Genomic DNA, 12436 nt, shown 5'->3' on the forward strand with positions numbered 1-12436 from the left:
GGCCTTGGTAGTCATGTGCATGGTGGTACCTAACATAATGGGGACAGAATGCTGCTTTGGTGCCATATATGAATTTTTTTTTAATCAGACAGAAAATTAGGCAATATTCCTGCAGTATGCCATGAAGGTAAGAATCCCACTGACTTGTGCTTGCACAGAGCAGCAGTAGCAGCAGCAGTCCTTCCAGAGCAGGGATGCTGACATCTCACTGTAGAAAACAGCTTAATTTTCTACTGTGAAAGTTCTGCTCTCTTGCCCAAATGGAACACAGTTTGCAGGTGTGGCAGACAGGAGTACCCCTAACACACTCCCTGCTCCTGCCCATCTCTCCATGCCCACGTGTGCGTGTATGTGCTCTGTATGTGTACCTCTTCTGGAGTCTGCCAGAGGGTAAAGTTTGCTTGGGATGAAGTTCAGGAGGAGAAGTAAATCAGAAACTTGCTCAAGATTGCTTACAGTCAGCAGTGGCTGTCGGCGGCAGATGGGGACGCGCAGCAGCACACTTAGCATTCACCTCCAGAAATAAGGCTGCTTCTGTTTCCCTCGTGTCGGTTCAGAAGCTAAGACAGCAATTAGCAGAGAAGAGCCTGGCCCCTTGGCAGGGTCTGTGTGTGGTGCCTTGTTAGGGCTTGGCCTCTGGAGCACATTGGCTGCCTCCCAGCCCCACAGGAGGCTGGGGACCGACGCTCTGGGCTTCCTTCCAACAAGGCGGGGTGTGTGGGTTGGAGTGAGGCACGGGGCATCCCAGCTCCTGGGGCTCTGTGCATCACCTTTTTTTTTTGGGCAATGCAGCCAAAGAGTGGCCTGACCTAGCACTGTGCCACAGTGCTGTGGGCATGAGGGGAGCCCAGCTGGGGTACCTCCTGCTTGTAGGGTTGCACGCTGAGAGTCGCTGTAGGTGGATGTGTCCATGAAGAAGGGTTTACGTTAGCATCTATAGTGACAGGCTCCCTGTCAGCAGTTCTCTCCTAAAAAATCCCATCTCTAGACATCAGACACATCTCTAGTGCTGAGAGAGCATCAAGCACTAAGGTTGCTGCGTTAGAGCAGTCCAGGGTTGTGAGATGGGGAAGCAGGGCCTTTTGCTGGCTTGGAGTTGGCCTGATACAGGTGTAGGAATGTTGCAACCACGAAGCATTAATCTCATATGTGAGTCCTGGTGGAAGTGTCCCCCAGTGGCAACCTAGTGTCTGTGCCATGAAAAGTGTGGGCTTGGAATGCTCCAAGCACTGCGTGGCTGAGTTGTGTGCAAGGGGAGCTGTTTGTCTGGTGCTTTGGAACTGGAAAAAGTTCCCTGGGTGCACCCACATCTGCGTGTTGGAAACCCTGCCATCAAGGCAGTCTGGTGATGCAATTGTGGGCATCCTTGCTCCTTACAGCTCCCTGGGACCTTGCAGGAGAGAAGAGGTCCCTGCTTTGTCTGGTCATTTGTCCTCAACAACCACCAAGTGATCTGGGTGAAACCCGACCCACTGAATTTTTATTATATAGTTATTAAATCAAAGACATGGAGATGAGATCTGGAGAACCTACTGGGGAAGAGATTTGGCTTGGCACAGTCCAAGTCTGTCACTTTGATCCTGCACTACGCACAGTGTGTGGTAATTACCCTGTGGCTAGATATACTGGATAGTGAGCTGGCAGGTGTGAGCTTCTGCTTGTCTTTACAAACCACTGGCACATAGGGTAGCCACATTAATGCAGTGCTGAGCTTGCATTAAATTATCCTCTCTTTCACCTTGAACTCAGCCTATCATTAACCACAGCTACATGGCTTTTGCCTCAGCCTGTGGCCAGCCTGCCTGGAGTGGAGATGGTGATCAGTTTGCAGTACAGTACCTAGAGATGCAACTTGAGTGGAAGCAAAGCATCCAAATGCATGTTGGTGTCTGGTTTCAGAGCTGTCACCCTGACGTTTTTCAGAGTAGGTGTTTGGGTCTGGCCACCGTGCTGTTTGATTTAAAGCAGCAGATTTTATACTCCAGGCCAGTTTTTTTTCCCAGATGGATGCAACAAATGCAGCAGTTTCTGGTTGGATTTTTTTTTTTGTTGGTTTGTTTTGTTTTGCTTTTTTTCCCAAGAGCTCAGTTTCTCCTTGGGCCATGACATAAGGTGGCCAATTATCCGTCATTGTGCGATCCCTGAGGTCCTTCTGAGGACAGATGGTCCTCTGTTACCCACAACAATGGGAGCCACTGGGTGCTTGGCACTTTGAGAATGGGACCATCCATTTTTGCTCCTGCTTTGTTTACATCAGTTGGAAAAGCAGCATGAGGAAGGGAGGGGTGGTAAGCTTTCTGTGCAGCAGCGTATTTGCTGCAACAGCAAATGGGAACTGCTTGGTGTGCATCCACCACTGCAAAATGACCTTCGGCTACCTGAGTTGTTAAAGGAAGTGCTGGCATAAAGTTGAATTGCTCATTAATTGCGTTGTAATTTAGCTAATTGGTTTTGTCAAGGCTGTGGAACATGCGGAGTGTGGCTGATTATCTTCCCCAGTGTTTCACCTTTAAAAGTGAAAATGACCTAAAACCTTCTTTTTTAAGTAAAACCATCATGTGTGGTGCATTCTTTGGATGGATGTCAGACCTCTGAATATCTGCTTTCTTCAGCCTGTGCGCCTGGCCTGTGGCCTCAGACCGTTCCTGGGCCACAGGGACCCTTTCTGAAGTGTAGCAGACATTTCTAGCATTCCTTCCTCTGTAGTGCACACTCCCAAAGTAGGGCTGCCCAAAAACTCCTATGTAAAAAGACCAGCTCTGGATAACTGCAGTTGTGAGAGTGTTCAGAAGTGAATTAAACTGAACGGTATTTTCCCTGCTGGGCAGAGTGTAGTTACTCTTTTAGGAGAGGCCTTGGAAGGGAGGTCAGGCTTTTTTTACTTTGTGCATGTGGAAGATAAATCCAGGGTCTCTTTTTTTTCTTTTTTTTTTTTTTTTTTTTTTTTTTTTTTCTCTTTGCAGGTAGTGGCCGTGGAGGCAGCACTTTGCTTCCTCATACCATCATCAATGAATTTCCAGAGTACGGCACCGTGGAGCCAAGCAGACACGAGCCGACAGCTTCACCGACACGCCACGCAGAGCCTGTGACACGCCATCCAGAAAGACGGGACAGTCACCACCACGTCAGGCCCATTCCTCAGTGTGCAGCTCCTGCAGATAATTCGAGACCTGATGCTGGGGCAGCTCAGCTGCACGCCCCAGAAGAAGGTGTGCAACCTGCGGGTAACCTGCCAGAGATTATGAAAATCTCTCGACGGTTAGAAGCAGCAAAGGTGCAAGAGAGAGCAAATACTTCTCTCGATTCAGAGACGCAAATGGAAAAAAAGAGTGTTACTGGCAGCCAAAATGTGCAGGCAGCCAGAGAACCAGTTCCAGGAGGCCAAGAAAAACTCTCAGACGTGCCTCTTCCTTCTGAACGAACAGCTGAGGAAAAAAAGCATTTGGTCGTAGAGGAAGATCTGGCTGCAGTATGGACTGGAGAAAAGCAGTCCGAGTCCTTGCAAGCCATTAGTAATAAGGCTGACGAGGTCCATGCAGTGCAGGAACAAAGCTGTCACAGACCATCTGTGACTAACCGGGAAGCAGCCAGGAGAGTGGAGGGGTGGGCATGTTCTGAGGAGTTTTCGGGGCACAGTCAAGGTAAAATGCAAATGGGTCCTGAGAGGAGGCTCACTAAAGAGGCAGCTGTGAGTAAACATGTAGAATTTCAAGGGGTGGAGATTTTATGGCTGCAGAAAGCTGAGGAGCAGAGAAGAAAGAAGCACTCACTGGTGGACTCTCTGTCTGTGGAGAGAAAGGCATTCCCCAAAACATCCAGCCACCCTGCATCACCAATGGTCTCTCCAGGCCTGCTCTCCTCTCCAGACAGCGCGTGGAGTGAGGTCTGTGAGGACCCAAGGCTGGTACCCGCTGCATCTGGAGCCACTCCTCTAGCACCACCCAATGAAAGTGAGAAGGATGAAGTTTCCATGAAGGACAGGAAGAACCGTGTGGAGGAGGAGGCGTCTGTGCTAGTGAGAGGCCAGGGCAGGTGAGACCGTGCTTGGAGGGGTGCAGGGGTCGGGTGGTATTAGCTCTTTAGGAGCTAATGAGAAACAACAAATGTTTGTCTGCTGCCTTCAGTGTGGTGTCTGTGGTAGTGATTCCTGTCTGGTGGTGGCTAGTGCATGAAGTTCGGACTGAATCCCCTACACACCACCTTGCTGAAGTTTGAAGTCCGTCTCAGGTTTTGAAACATAAACACGTCTTGCTATTTGCACAGTGATGTCTGTGTGAGGAGGCATCTGTAGCAGGTGTAGTTGGGATCCAGACATGACATGTAATTAAATAAGGCAGCATGCAGGCCTGCCCATATGCGCCTGGCCAGATTTTCTGATTTCAGGCAGAGTTTGAGCAAGAACAGTGTGAGCACTTCGGAGAGGTTAGATAATAAAGACATTTTATCCAGGGCCTTGTAGATTATAAGAGAGTAAATGCTGTGATGTGCTTTCTATATCTGTCTGTCTATCTGTCTATCTATCTATCTATCTATGTTAATAGAATTTTTGCTATACATACTGCAGGAAGTGTGCTCTGCTTTTTATGAGAGCATCCTGATTTGCTTGCTTTCTTTCCTGATGCACATCGTTGACAAAGTTGGTGTGCTCTGAGCAAACCGGGCCCGCTCTGACCTGTTGAGCTGTTTGCTGATGAGACAACAGGATCTCAGCAAGGGAGGCTCTCCTGACTCTGCACCATGGGATATGTGGAGTTTTGCTTTGGCTAGCACACGGGATTACTCAGGCTGGCAGCCCTAACCTCTGGCATGTGCTGTGAGGAGCCCCACTGTATTTGGTGTGGCAGAGAAGAAAACTCTTCTGCAGGGGAGTGCTGCACCTTCCCCTGTAAATCAGCAAGCAGGCTGAGCCTTCTCCCTTCAAATCTGGTTCTCCTGGTTCCATGTGTTTAATTGCACTTGCTTCCCTTTGCATTTTGGAGTGATTTCCTTCAGCTTTTTGCTGAAGACCCCAGTCCTAGGAGCTAGTAAACTATCCTTCGGGGCAGGGGCTCTGTCTGAGTACACATCTCCAAGATGTGCAGCCTCTGGCATGGCACTGGTGTTAGGACATACCTTATGTGTATGTGAGTGCATTTTCTCCTTTGCACATAAGCAGCTGATTTCTCTGTTAGACAGCATTAGGTTGTCCCCCAGCCCCCTCTTTTACCCAGAAGATTGTTTCTTTTTATGTCCCCAGAGAGGGAGATGGTGCCAATCATAAACAGAGGTGGTGCAAGGAGAAGCTAGCATTTTACCTGCAGTGCCCTCTCCTGCACAAAGCCACGCTGACCTTTCTGTTCACAAAGGTGGAAAGTGCGAGAAGGTTCAACCAGAAGCCCAAACCTTGCCCCCAAGCTGAAACATGCTGTTTCTGGTTAATTTTCAGGATGACGGAGGAGGGCGAAGCAGCCGCAGGAGGATATGAAGATTTCCTTGGGCAGAGGCACTCCGACGTCTCCACTGATCTGTACAGCTCACAGTTCGAAAACATCCTAGACAACGCATCTTTATACTACAGCGCAGAGTCACTGGAGACGTTGTACTCAGAGCCCGACAGCTACTTCAGCTTTGAGATGCCACTCACTCCCATGATCCAGCAGCGCATGAAGGAGGGTGGACAGTTTTTAGATCGGACATCAGCCTTGGGGCAGCCAGATGTCCCTGACAGGGAGGTGAAGGGATGTGGTGAAGGCATCACCAATGGCTTAAAGGATACAAGCAAAACACTCTTCAGAGGAGATGTCACAGAAGTCCCTCATCTGGAAAGGTAAAAGCAGTGGGTGAGCTTTTTGTGTGCCTGCTGATTCTTCCCCAGTCTCCGTTTACTTCAGTGTACTGTTGCAGAGTGTAGTTTTTTCTCTTTCAATACTGCAAATTTTCTACAGAGAATAATTTTCAGTGTGACAGAGTGAGCTGCAGGAGAGAAGTGAGCCATCCAAACCTGCCATTCATTAGAAAAGTGGAAATTCATTATATGAATTATATGGTGATACTTGTGTTGATAAAAGTCTGCCTGGTATTGTCAAATCTCTGGATCCTGTCTCTGGAGGAGTTAGTTACTGGTTACAGATGAACCTTTTTCAGCTCCAATTCCTACCTGAAATTATCAGCGGCAGTTTTAGGAGCAGTAACACTCTATGCACATGGATGAGTTGTCCAAATGCAGTTTGTGATTTGGATGTTAAAGGTGTGGCTCTGGGCGTAGCTTTTCCTATCTTGAGGTCGGTGGGAGTTTTGAGCATTACTTCAGCTGGGATGAGGTTTTGCTCCCACCACATTCACAGGACTAGAGAGTGTTAGGTGTGGCTGTGATTTGTGCAGTAGTTACTTATTGAGAGAGGAGGCACTGTTGCAAAAATGTTAATAATTTCCGTTTAGGTAAAGGGAGAGATAAGAAAACCTATTAAAAGAAAGAGTCACGTGAGAAGCAAAAAGTAGGCTGAAAATACTGTACAATTGTACAAACTCACTCTAAGCCAAGTTTCCTCGTGTGCTGTCAGAGAGGGTGGGGAGAGCGAAAGGCAGCCACAGACAAAGTGGGAGGTTGTGTCAAAAGCAATAATCTGCAGAGTGGTGAGGGTGCCACTCATCTGCAAAGGGATGAGGGACCTTGTGAGTAACAAAAATGCCTCTGGTCTCCATCTTCCAGGAACGGGATGTTATCTAAGAGTCCTTAGACTACTCCCTTAGATGAAACTAATTTGAGCTTTCCTGGGAGTCAGCAGTGGTAGATCTTTTATCTGTTTTATTACTTTTGTGCTAGCATGAAAGAAGTCCTTTGAGCAGAAGTAGTTTTGTTAACTTTATGGATTAAAGATTTGCTCTTAAACCAAAGGCAGAAGGACTTTGAAGTTTAAAATATTTTTGCATCAATCCTACAGTAGAAAAGGTGCTTAAATCTTGTGCATGCATGGTGACAAAAGGGAATAAGTGACTGCTAACCTGCAATAACCTCTATGAAGCCAGAAACTGAGGTCAGTCTTGGCACTTGCAGCTCCTTACTTATACCAAAACCAGAGACATAAAATTGGGCAGTGGAGGACAAGTAGTGCATACAGACCCTGATTCTGTTACCCCATTGTTGCAGCATCTAACATCTAGAAGATATTTTCAAGTAAGACCCTCATTGGCTCATCAAGACAAAAGTTACCACAAAGACAAGGTGTACTTAGGTGAGTCTCATTAGGTGCCTGGCTAATGTTGATTTCACTAGGAATTAATTTTAGTTTAAATTTGCAGCCATACTGATAAACCAACAGAGGGTTTTTAAATTCTTCTTTTTTCCCCTCCCCTTAACAAATAAAAAAAACCCCAAAAAACCCCAAAACCAAAGAAGTGTCCCCAGCAGAGCGGGTTTGTTAGGAAGCTGTGTGGTCTGCAGGCTCTGTTAGGGACAAGGCTCGAGGGCTCACTTAAGGTAGGTGCCAATAGAGAAAGCAGCAGTATGGCCAGTCATGGATATGGCCAACAGAGTAATCCTCCCAGCAATAACGTGATAGCCAACACGACCCCTCCCTGCCCGGTATTCTGAGTATCATGTTGCGTCGCACCAGATGTGTATGTTGTGTTGTGCAGGTGCCTGACAGGCCGCGTGTGCTATTTTGTTGGAAGCAGCGAGGAATCACGGCGTTACGGTTCGTGAGTGAGAAGCGCTGCGTGCATGCTGGGGGGTGGCGCGGGGTTTATTCGCTGAGGCGTCAAGACGGTGTGTGGTGGCGATGCTCAGGAGAACCAGAAACAGCCTCTGGGAGCCGTGTCTGCTCAGGGAGTTTGCGGGCGCGGTTGTGTTGCCTGAAGCGATCCGAGACTCGTTTAAGTCCACGTGTGTGATACGTGTACGGCAGGCTCTGCGGCACCTCTGCCTCCCGCCGAAGTTCTCCTTTCCGGCGGTGCCGTGAGCCTGCGGCTGTGCCTCGGGGCTGCAGTTCCTCAGGCGTAGCGCCTGCCTGGCGCTGCAGAGCAACGGGGGGCACCCACCGCAGTGGTCCAGCCCTCCCGGAGGAGGAGGAGGAGGAGGCAGGGGAGGCAAGCCCTCCGCCCCGCCGTGCCTGACCCTGCGCTCCCTGCGCGCTGCCCGGCCGAGGGCTCCCCCCAAGGGCTCCCCCCGAGCGCTCCCCGTTCCCCCCGCTCTCAGCCCCGGCTCCGGAGGGCGGTGCCGGCAGGAGAGCGGCGGGAGGAGCCCCTCCCATAGGGGTGGGGGCAGCTGTGGGGTCTCAGCATGTGGATACTGGCAAGTGCAAAGCGAAGGGGGGGGAATTGCGTTGGGATGCGTGGTAAGGGGTGGAGGGGTTTGGGAGCAAAGCAAGGCAACGTGGCAGTGCGGGACGGCAAGGAGCATGAGCCCCATCTTTTTCTCCAGAAACGGCGCTGCCAACCCGAGCGAGCAAAAACCGAAACTAAAACGTCAGCAGTGCCCTGTGCCGTGGTGTTTCGGTGACATGAAAAGTGTGTGGGGAGGGAGCTTCCCAGTGCCAGCGCTGGTTTATGGGGGAACAGTGTGAAACACGTGCAGCTCTTTCCTGGCCCAGTGCAGAAGGGGACGGCGGATGTGAGAGCAAAGAGCTGGTGCTTTTACACCTGGAAAACTGAAAGCCGTGTGCCATTTAGGAGAGCCTGGTCTCCCCGTGGCCATGTCCTCCTCATAGCAGGTAGCTGAGCACCACGGCCCCTTTTGCACCTGTCCGGAGGGATCCAGTGCGGAGCTGACACGCGGACCCTGGGCGGAGTGAGGTTTTGATGCGTTAAGGGCAAGGAAACCTGGTCTTGTAATGAATAAGCGGGAGGGTAACATCCTTCTCGGCTCTTAGGAAATCGCAGGCTTTGGGAGGGGTCAGCTCTGGTATGTGAAGGCCGGTCACATGCCTTCAGAACTGAAAAAAAAAAAAAAAAAAGGAGGAAAAAAAGATATTAGACGCTTGCGGGCTGCAAGTTCCTATGGCTCCTGGGTGTCTGGAGGTTTCATCCCTGCTGTCCTCCTCCCTGTCAGCTGCTGGCCGTGGTTAAACGCAGTAAGTCCTGGCGAGAGGTGTACGACGGACCTGCCGGCTCTGGCAGGCACTCGCTGCGCTTCCTTAGGGCAAGGGGATGTCAGCTGGCCCCCACGTCTTCCTGAATGGCAAGCTGGCTTGCTTTTGCAAGTAGTTCTTTCCTGGCACAGCTTGGGTGCCCTTTCTGCCTGGTCAGTGGAGGAGGGATGGTTGGGGGAGAAGGATGTGCAGCTTGGGAGTAGTCCCAGCTCTTTGTGTCTTTGGGAGGGGCTTAATCTCTTTCCTAGGTAGGCAGTGATCATTCCTCTGGGGGAACAGCACCAAATCTCTGCAGTTTGAAGTAGTCTTAAATTTCCACAGGAGGAGGTGGGAGGACTGGGGGAGGAGGGGTAGTGTGTGAGGTTTCAGAGCTAAGGGTCAGCCTTCCTGTGTGTCAGGGCACCATGGGATCCCCGTGAAGTGTGCTGACCCACAGGTTGCCAGTGTAATGAAGCTTTGTAGTGGCCATAAAGACATTGCATTTGGGCTGTGCTTGGTGCCCTTGTCTCTGTGTTGTCCTTGCAGAGGCATGCAGTCCCCACTGTTGCACCCATGCCCTAGGTGCTGCACGCCTCCCTTCTCGAGCCAGAGGGCTGTGTTAAGACAGAGCAAGGCTCAGCCATCCTATATGGGAGCTTGTTCTTACTCTCAGAGGCAATAAGGAAAACTGTTTGTAAGGTGCTACACAGACACTGAGCCCGAGTTTGCATTGCCTGGACAAGGTGTAACCGTTTACACCAAGTCAGAGTGGGATGAAAGGGATGTATTTCCAAAGTGGTAAGATATACCGGAGAGAAAAGTGAGTTATCTTTTCTATGTATAGAGCATCAGTGTGACTAAAAGTGAAGTATGAAATTCTCTCTATGATGATCTCCATCCTTATACTTTCAGACTTTAAAGACAGAATTTCTTCTAGTTGTTCGTTTTACTTCACTCTTTAGAGCAGGCTCTCCTGTTATATGATCGAGTCAGAATAAGAAATGAAAAGTAAAAAAAAAAGAACACCAAACCAAAAAATTTTTAGGCGTTTCTTTTCCTGAGTTGGGAAGGTGTGGTCTCTTTTGGTAGGACATTGCCCAAGATTTTTCTGAATCCAGAGAGAAAATAAAAAAAATCTGTATTGCAGCTCCTAATCCTCAAAAATGCTAAATATTTTCCACCTGCCATCATCTTCAAAGAACTGCTGGTGCTCAGCAAATTCTGCAAGTCCTGTTATTTTTTCCCCTAGATTTGCAAACACAAATTTAGTCACATATATATTCAAGAGGGGAAGAAAACAAACTCCCTAAAGCAATCTGGTGATTCTCAGAATAAAAGCACAAGAACATAGACTGCAATTCCCAAGAGTGCCAGGTTACTTTTAATTGTTGGGGCCTCTTACAGGAGTTCCTGTGATGGTTTTATTTCTTCTGCATATGGATAATTTCCAGCAGTTTCTTAGTTGGCACTCTGCCCATTCCTTCTTTGAGACAATAAACTTTGTTGACAAATAAACCCAGTTTTGATTCCTTTCTCCAGGTTGATTCTCTAAGTTTCCTCCCAGTTTATCAGTATCCTGCATGCCATTTATAATTCTGATTTTCGGTTTGTACACTGGTATTTTTGTCCAAGGTAGCTTGTATTTGATTTTTCAGTGTAGATATGTGACTCAATACCTAGATATCCAACATGTAATCTTCATACATTCATTTTGTTGGTCTGTTCAACAGCAGTCTGGTAGAGCTTTTTTCCCCTTTGAAGATTCACCTTGTGACCTGGTTGAATTTTTTCACTCCGTATGAAATCTGCTGAGATCCCTGTGTTCCTGAGCATGTCTGTATAGGTTTTCAGACATGCCTCAGCTCATGACAAACTTTGAGACCTAGGAGACAAAGGACTTTCAGAAGGTGGTATTTCATATTTGCTGCCAACCATATGCCCAGGATGTAGAAACTTATTCAGAGGAATGCCGTTGGTTGTTGTCCTAGAAGACCGAATGCATCAGATTCATCTGCAGCTAGTGAGCAAGCAGACAAGTGCTGGAGCCCATTTGCTGGCACATCTGTCAGTTCCTGAGCCACTACTAAGCACCATGTGCTGGCATGGATATGTTGGATCCAGGTACAGATGAACTGGCACAGTCCACAGGGGGCAAATTTCTGACACCACTGGCATTTTGACAGCTGAGGATTTGCCCCACTATTGCACAGCACAGCAACTTCAAAAATGTTAAGCCACACTGTTCACTTTGCTACTCCCTGCAGGAAGGTGGCATCACTTTATCAAGGTTCTGGGGAGACAATGTACAGAGTTTGCCTTTGCTCTGTCTGGTGAGATGCTTGCAATGCCAGTGTAGTGAGAGTTTGTAAAGCTGCTTCTAGTTCCTAAATAAACTGTTGTTTTAGAGAAAAAAAAGGCTGCTGACTTTTTGCCTCTTCAGTTCTCAGCCTCCTCTGAAAATAAAACAAACAAAACAAAAATCCAGGAGCTGACAGAGACAGAAAAGAGAAAGAAAAAAAAAAAGTGAAGCAGCTGATCAGTTCTCTACACAAAGCGCTTCAGTATAGAGCTGTCAGCAGCTCAGCTTCTAAGCTGGCATCTGTTGGCATATCTCCATTAAAGTCAAAGCCATTTAGGTCAGGAAGCCTTGATTCACCAAAACCGAGGCGTCTCTGCCAGCTCCGAGCCGGTCCCGAAGCGCAGCAGTGTCTCATCCATTAGCCACGACTGGCTGCTAGTCAAGCCCCCCCTCCATGTTATTGCTGGTTAAGTCTCTTCTTCCTCCGTCTGTCTGTTGGGATAGAGAGAGACAGAGCCTGGCAGCTGGCAGGGAGGCGTACAGGCATGTATAGCTTCGGATGTGATGCTGGAGCAGCGGTGGAGAAGAACAGGGCACACAGCGTGCAGACTCCTTGCTAGCACAGCTGGTGAGCTGTGGGTTGTTTGGGGTTGTTTTTTCTTTACTGGGGAACTCTTGTCTTTTGTTGTTATTCACTACTCTTTTTGAGGACAGGTGGTTCATTTTGCTGCATGGTTTCAGTGTAAAACTCCTGTGTGATACTAGTGCCAGTGCTGAAGTGCTCCCTCTGCACATCTTTACACCAGAAGGTGTACACACCTGTATTTTTATGCATCTGTTTGGCTCCTAGCTGGGGAGGACCAGCTGCCCCATTAATATGCACTCCCTGGGCCAGTCTCCAAACACTTAAACTGAGCCCAATCTGTGGCTTCCCGGTTTTGCTCCTGTCCTGTAAGACTCTGCAGGAGCCTCGTGGGGAAAGGTCATGCTGGTGCTGAGCACAGGGATGGCTCTTGACACCTGGAGCTGGTGGGCTCGGAGGGGAGAGCCTGAGGGTTACTGATACACTGAGACTGAGTGTTTTCTGAGCGAG

At 48.8% G+C, this 12436-nt stretch overlaps 1 protein-coding gene across 1 annotated transcript in view; it reads left to right on the top strand.

The window, feature by feature from the left end:
- PSD3 (pleckstrin and Sec7 domain containing 3) overlaps positions 1–12436 on the top strand; it is a 94375-nt gene that overhangs the window by 1031 nt on the left and 80908 nt on the right. The window contains exons 2-3 of the mRNA XM_027730891.2: positions 2964–4032; positions 5426–5806. Coding sequence (XP_027586692.2) covers positions 2964–4032; positions 5426–5806 — 1450 coding nt within the window. The remainder of the gene's footprint in view (positions 1–2963; positions 4033–5425; positions 5807–12436) is intronic.

This window comes from Pipra filicauda, unplaced genomic scaffold (genome assembly GCF_003945595.2).
Source record: "Pipra filicauda isolate LSUMZ 115617 unplaced genomic scaffold, ASM394559v2 scaffold163_size1657671_pilon, whole genome shotgun sequence".
NCBI classification, from domain to species: Eukaryota; Metazoa; Chordata; class Aves; order Passeriformes; family Pipridae; genus Pipra; species Pipra filicauda.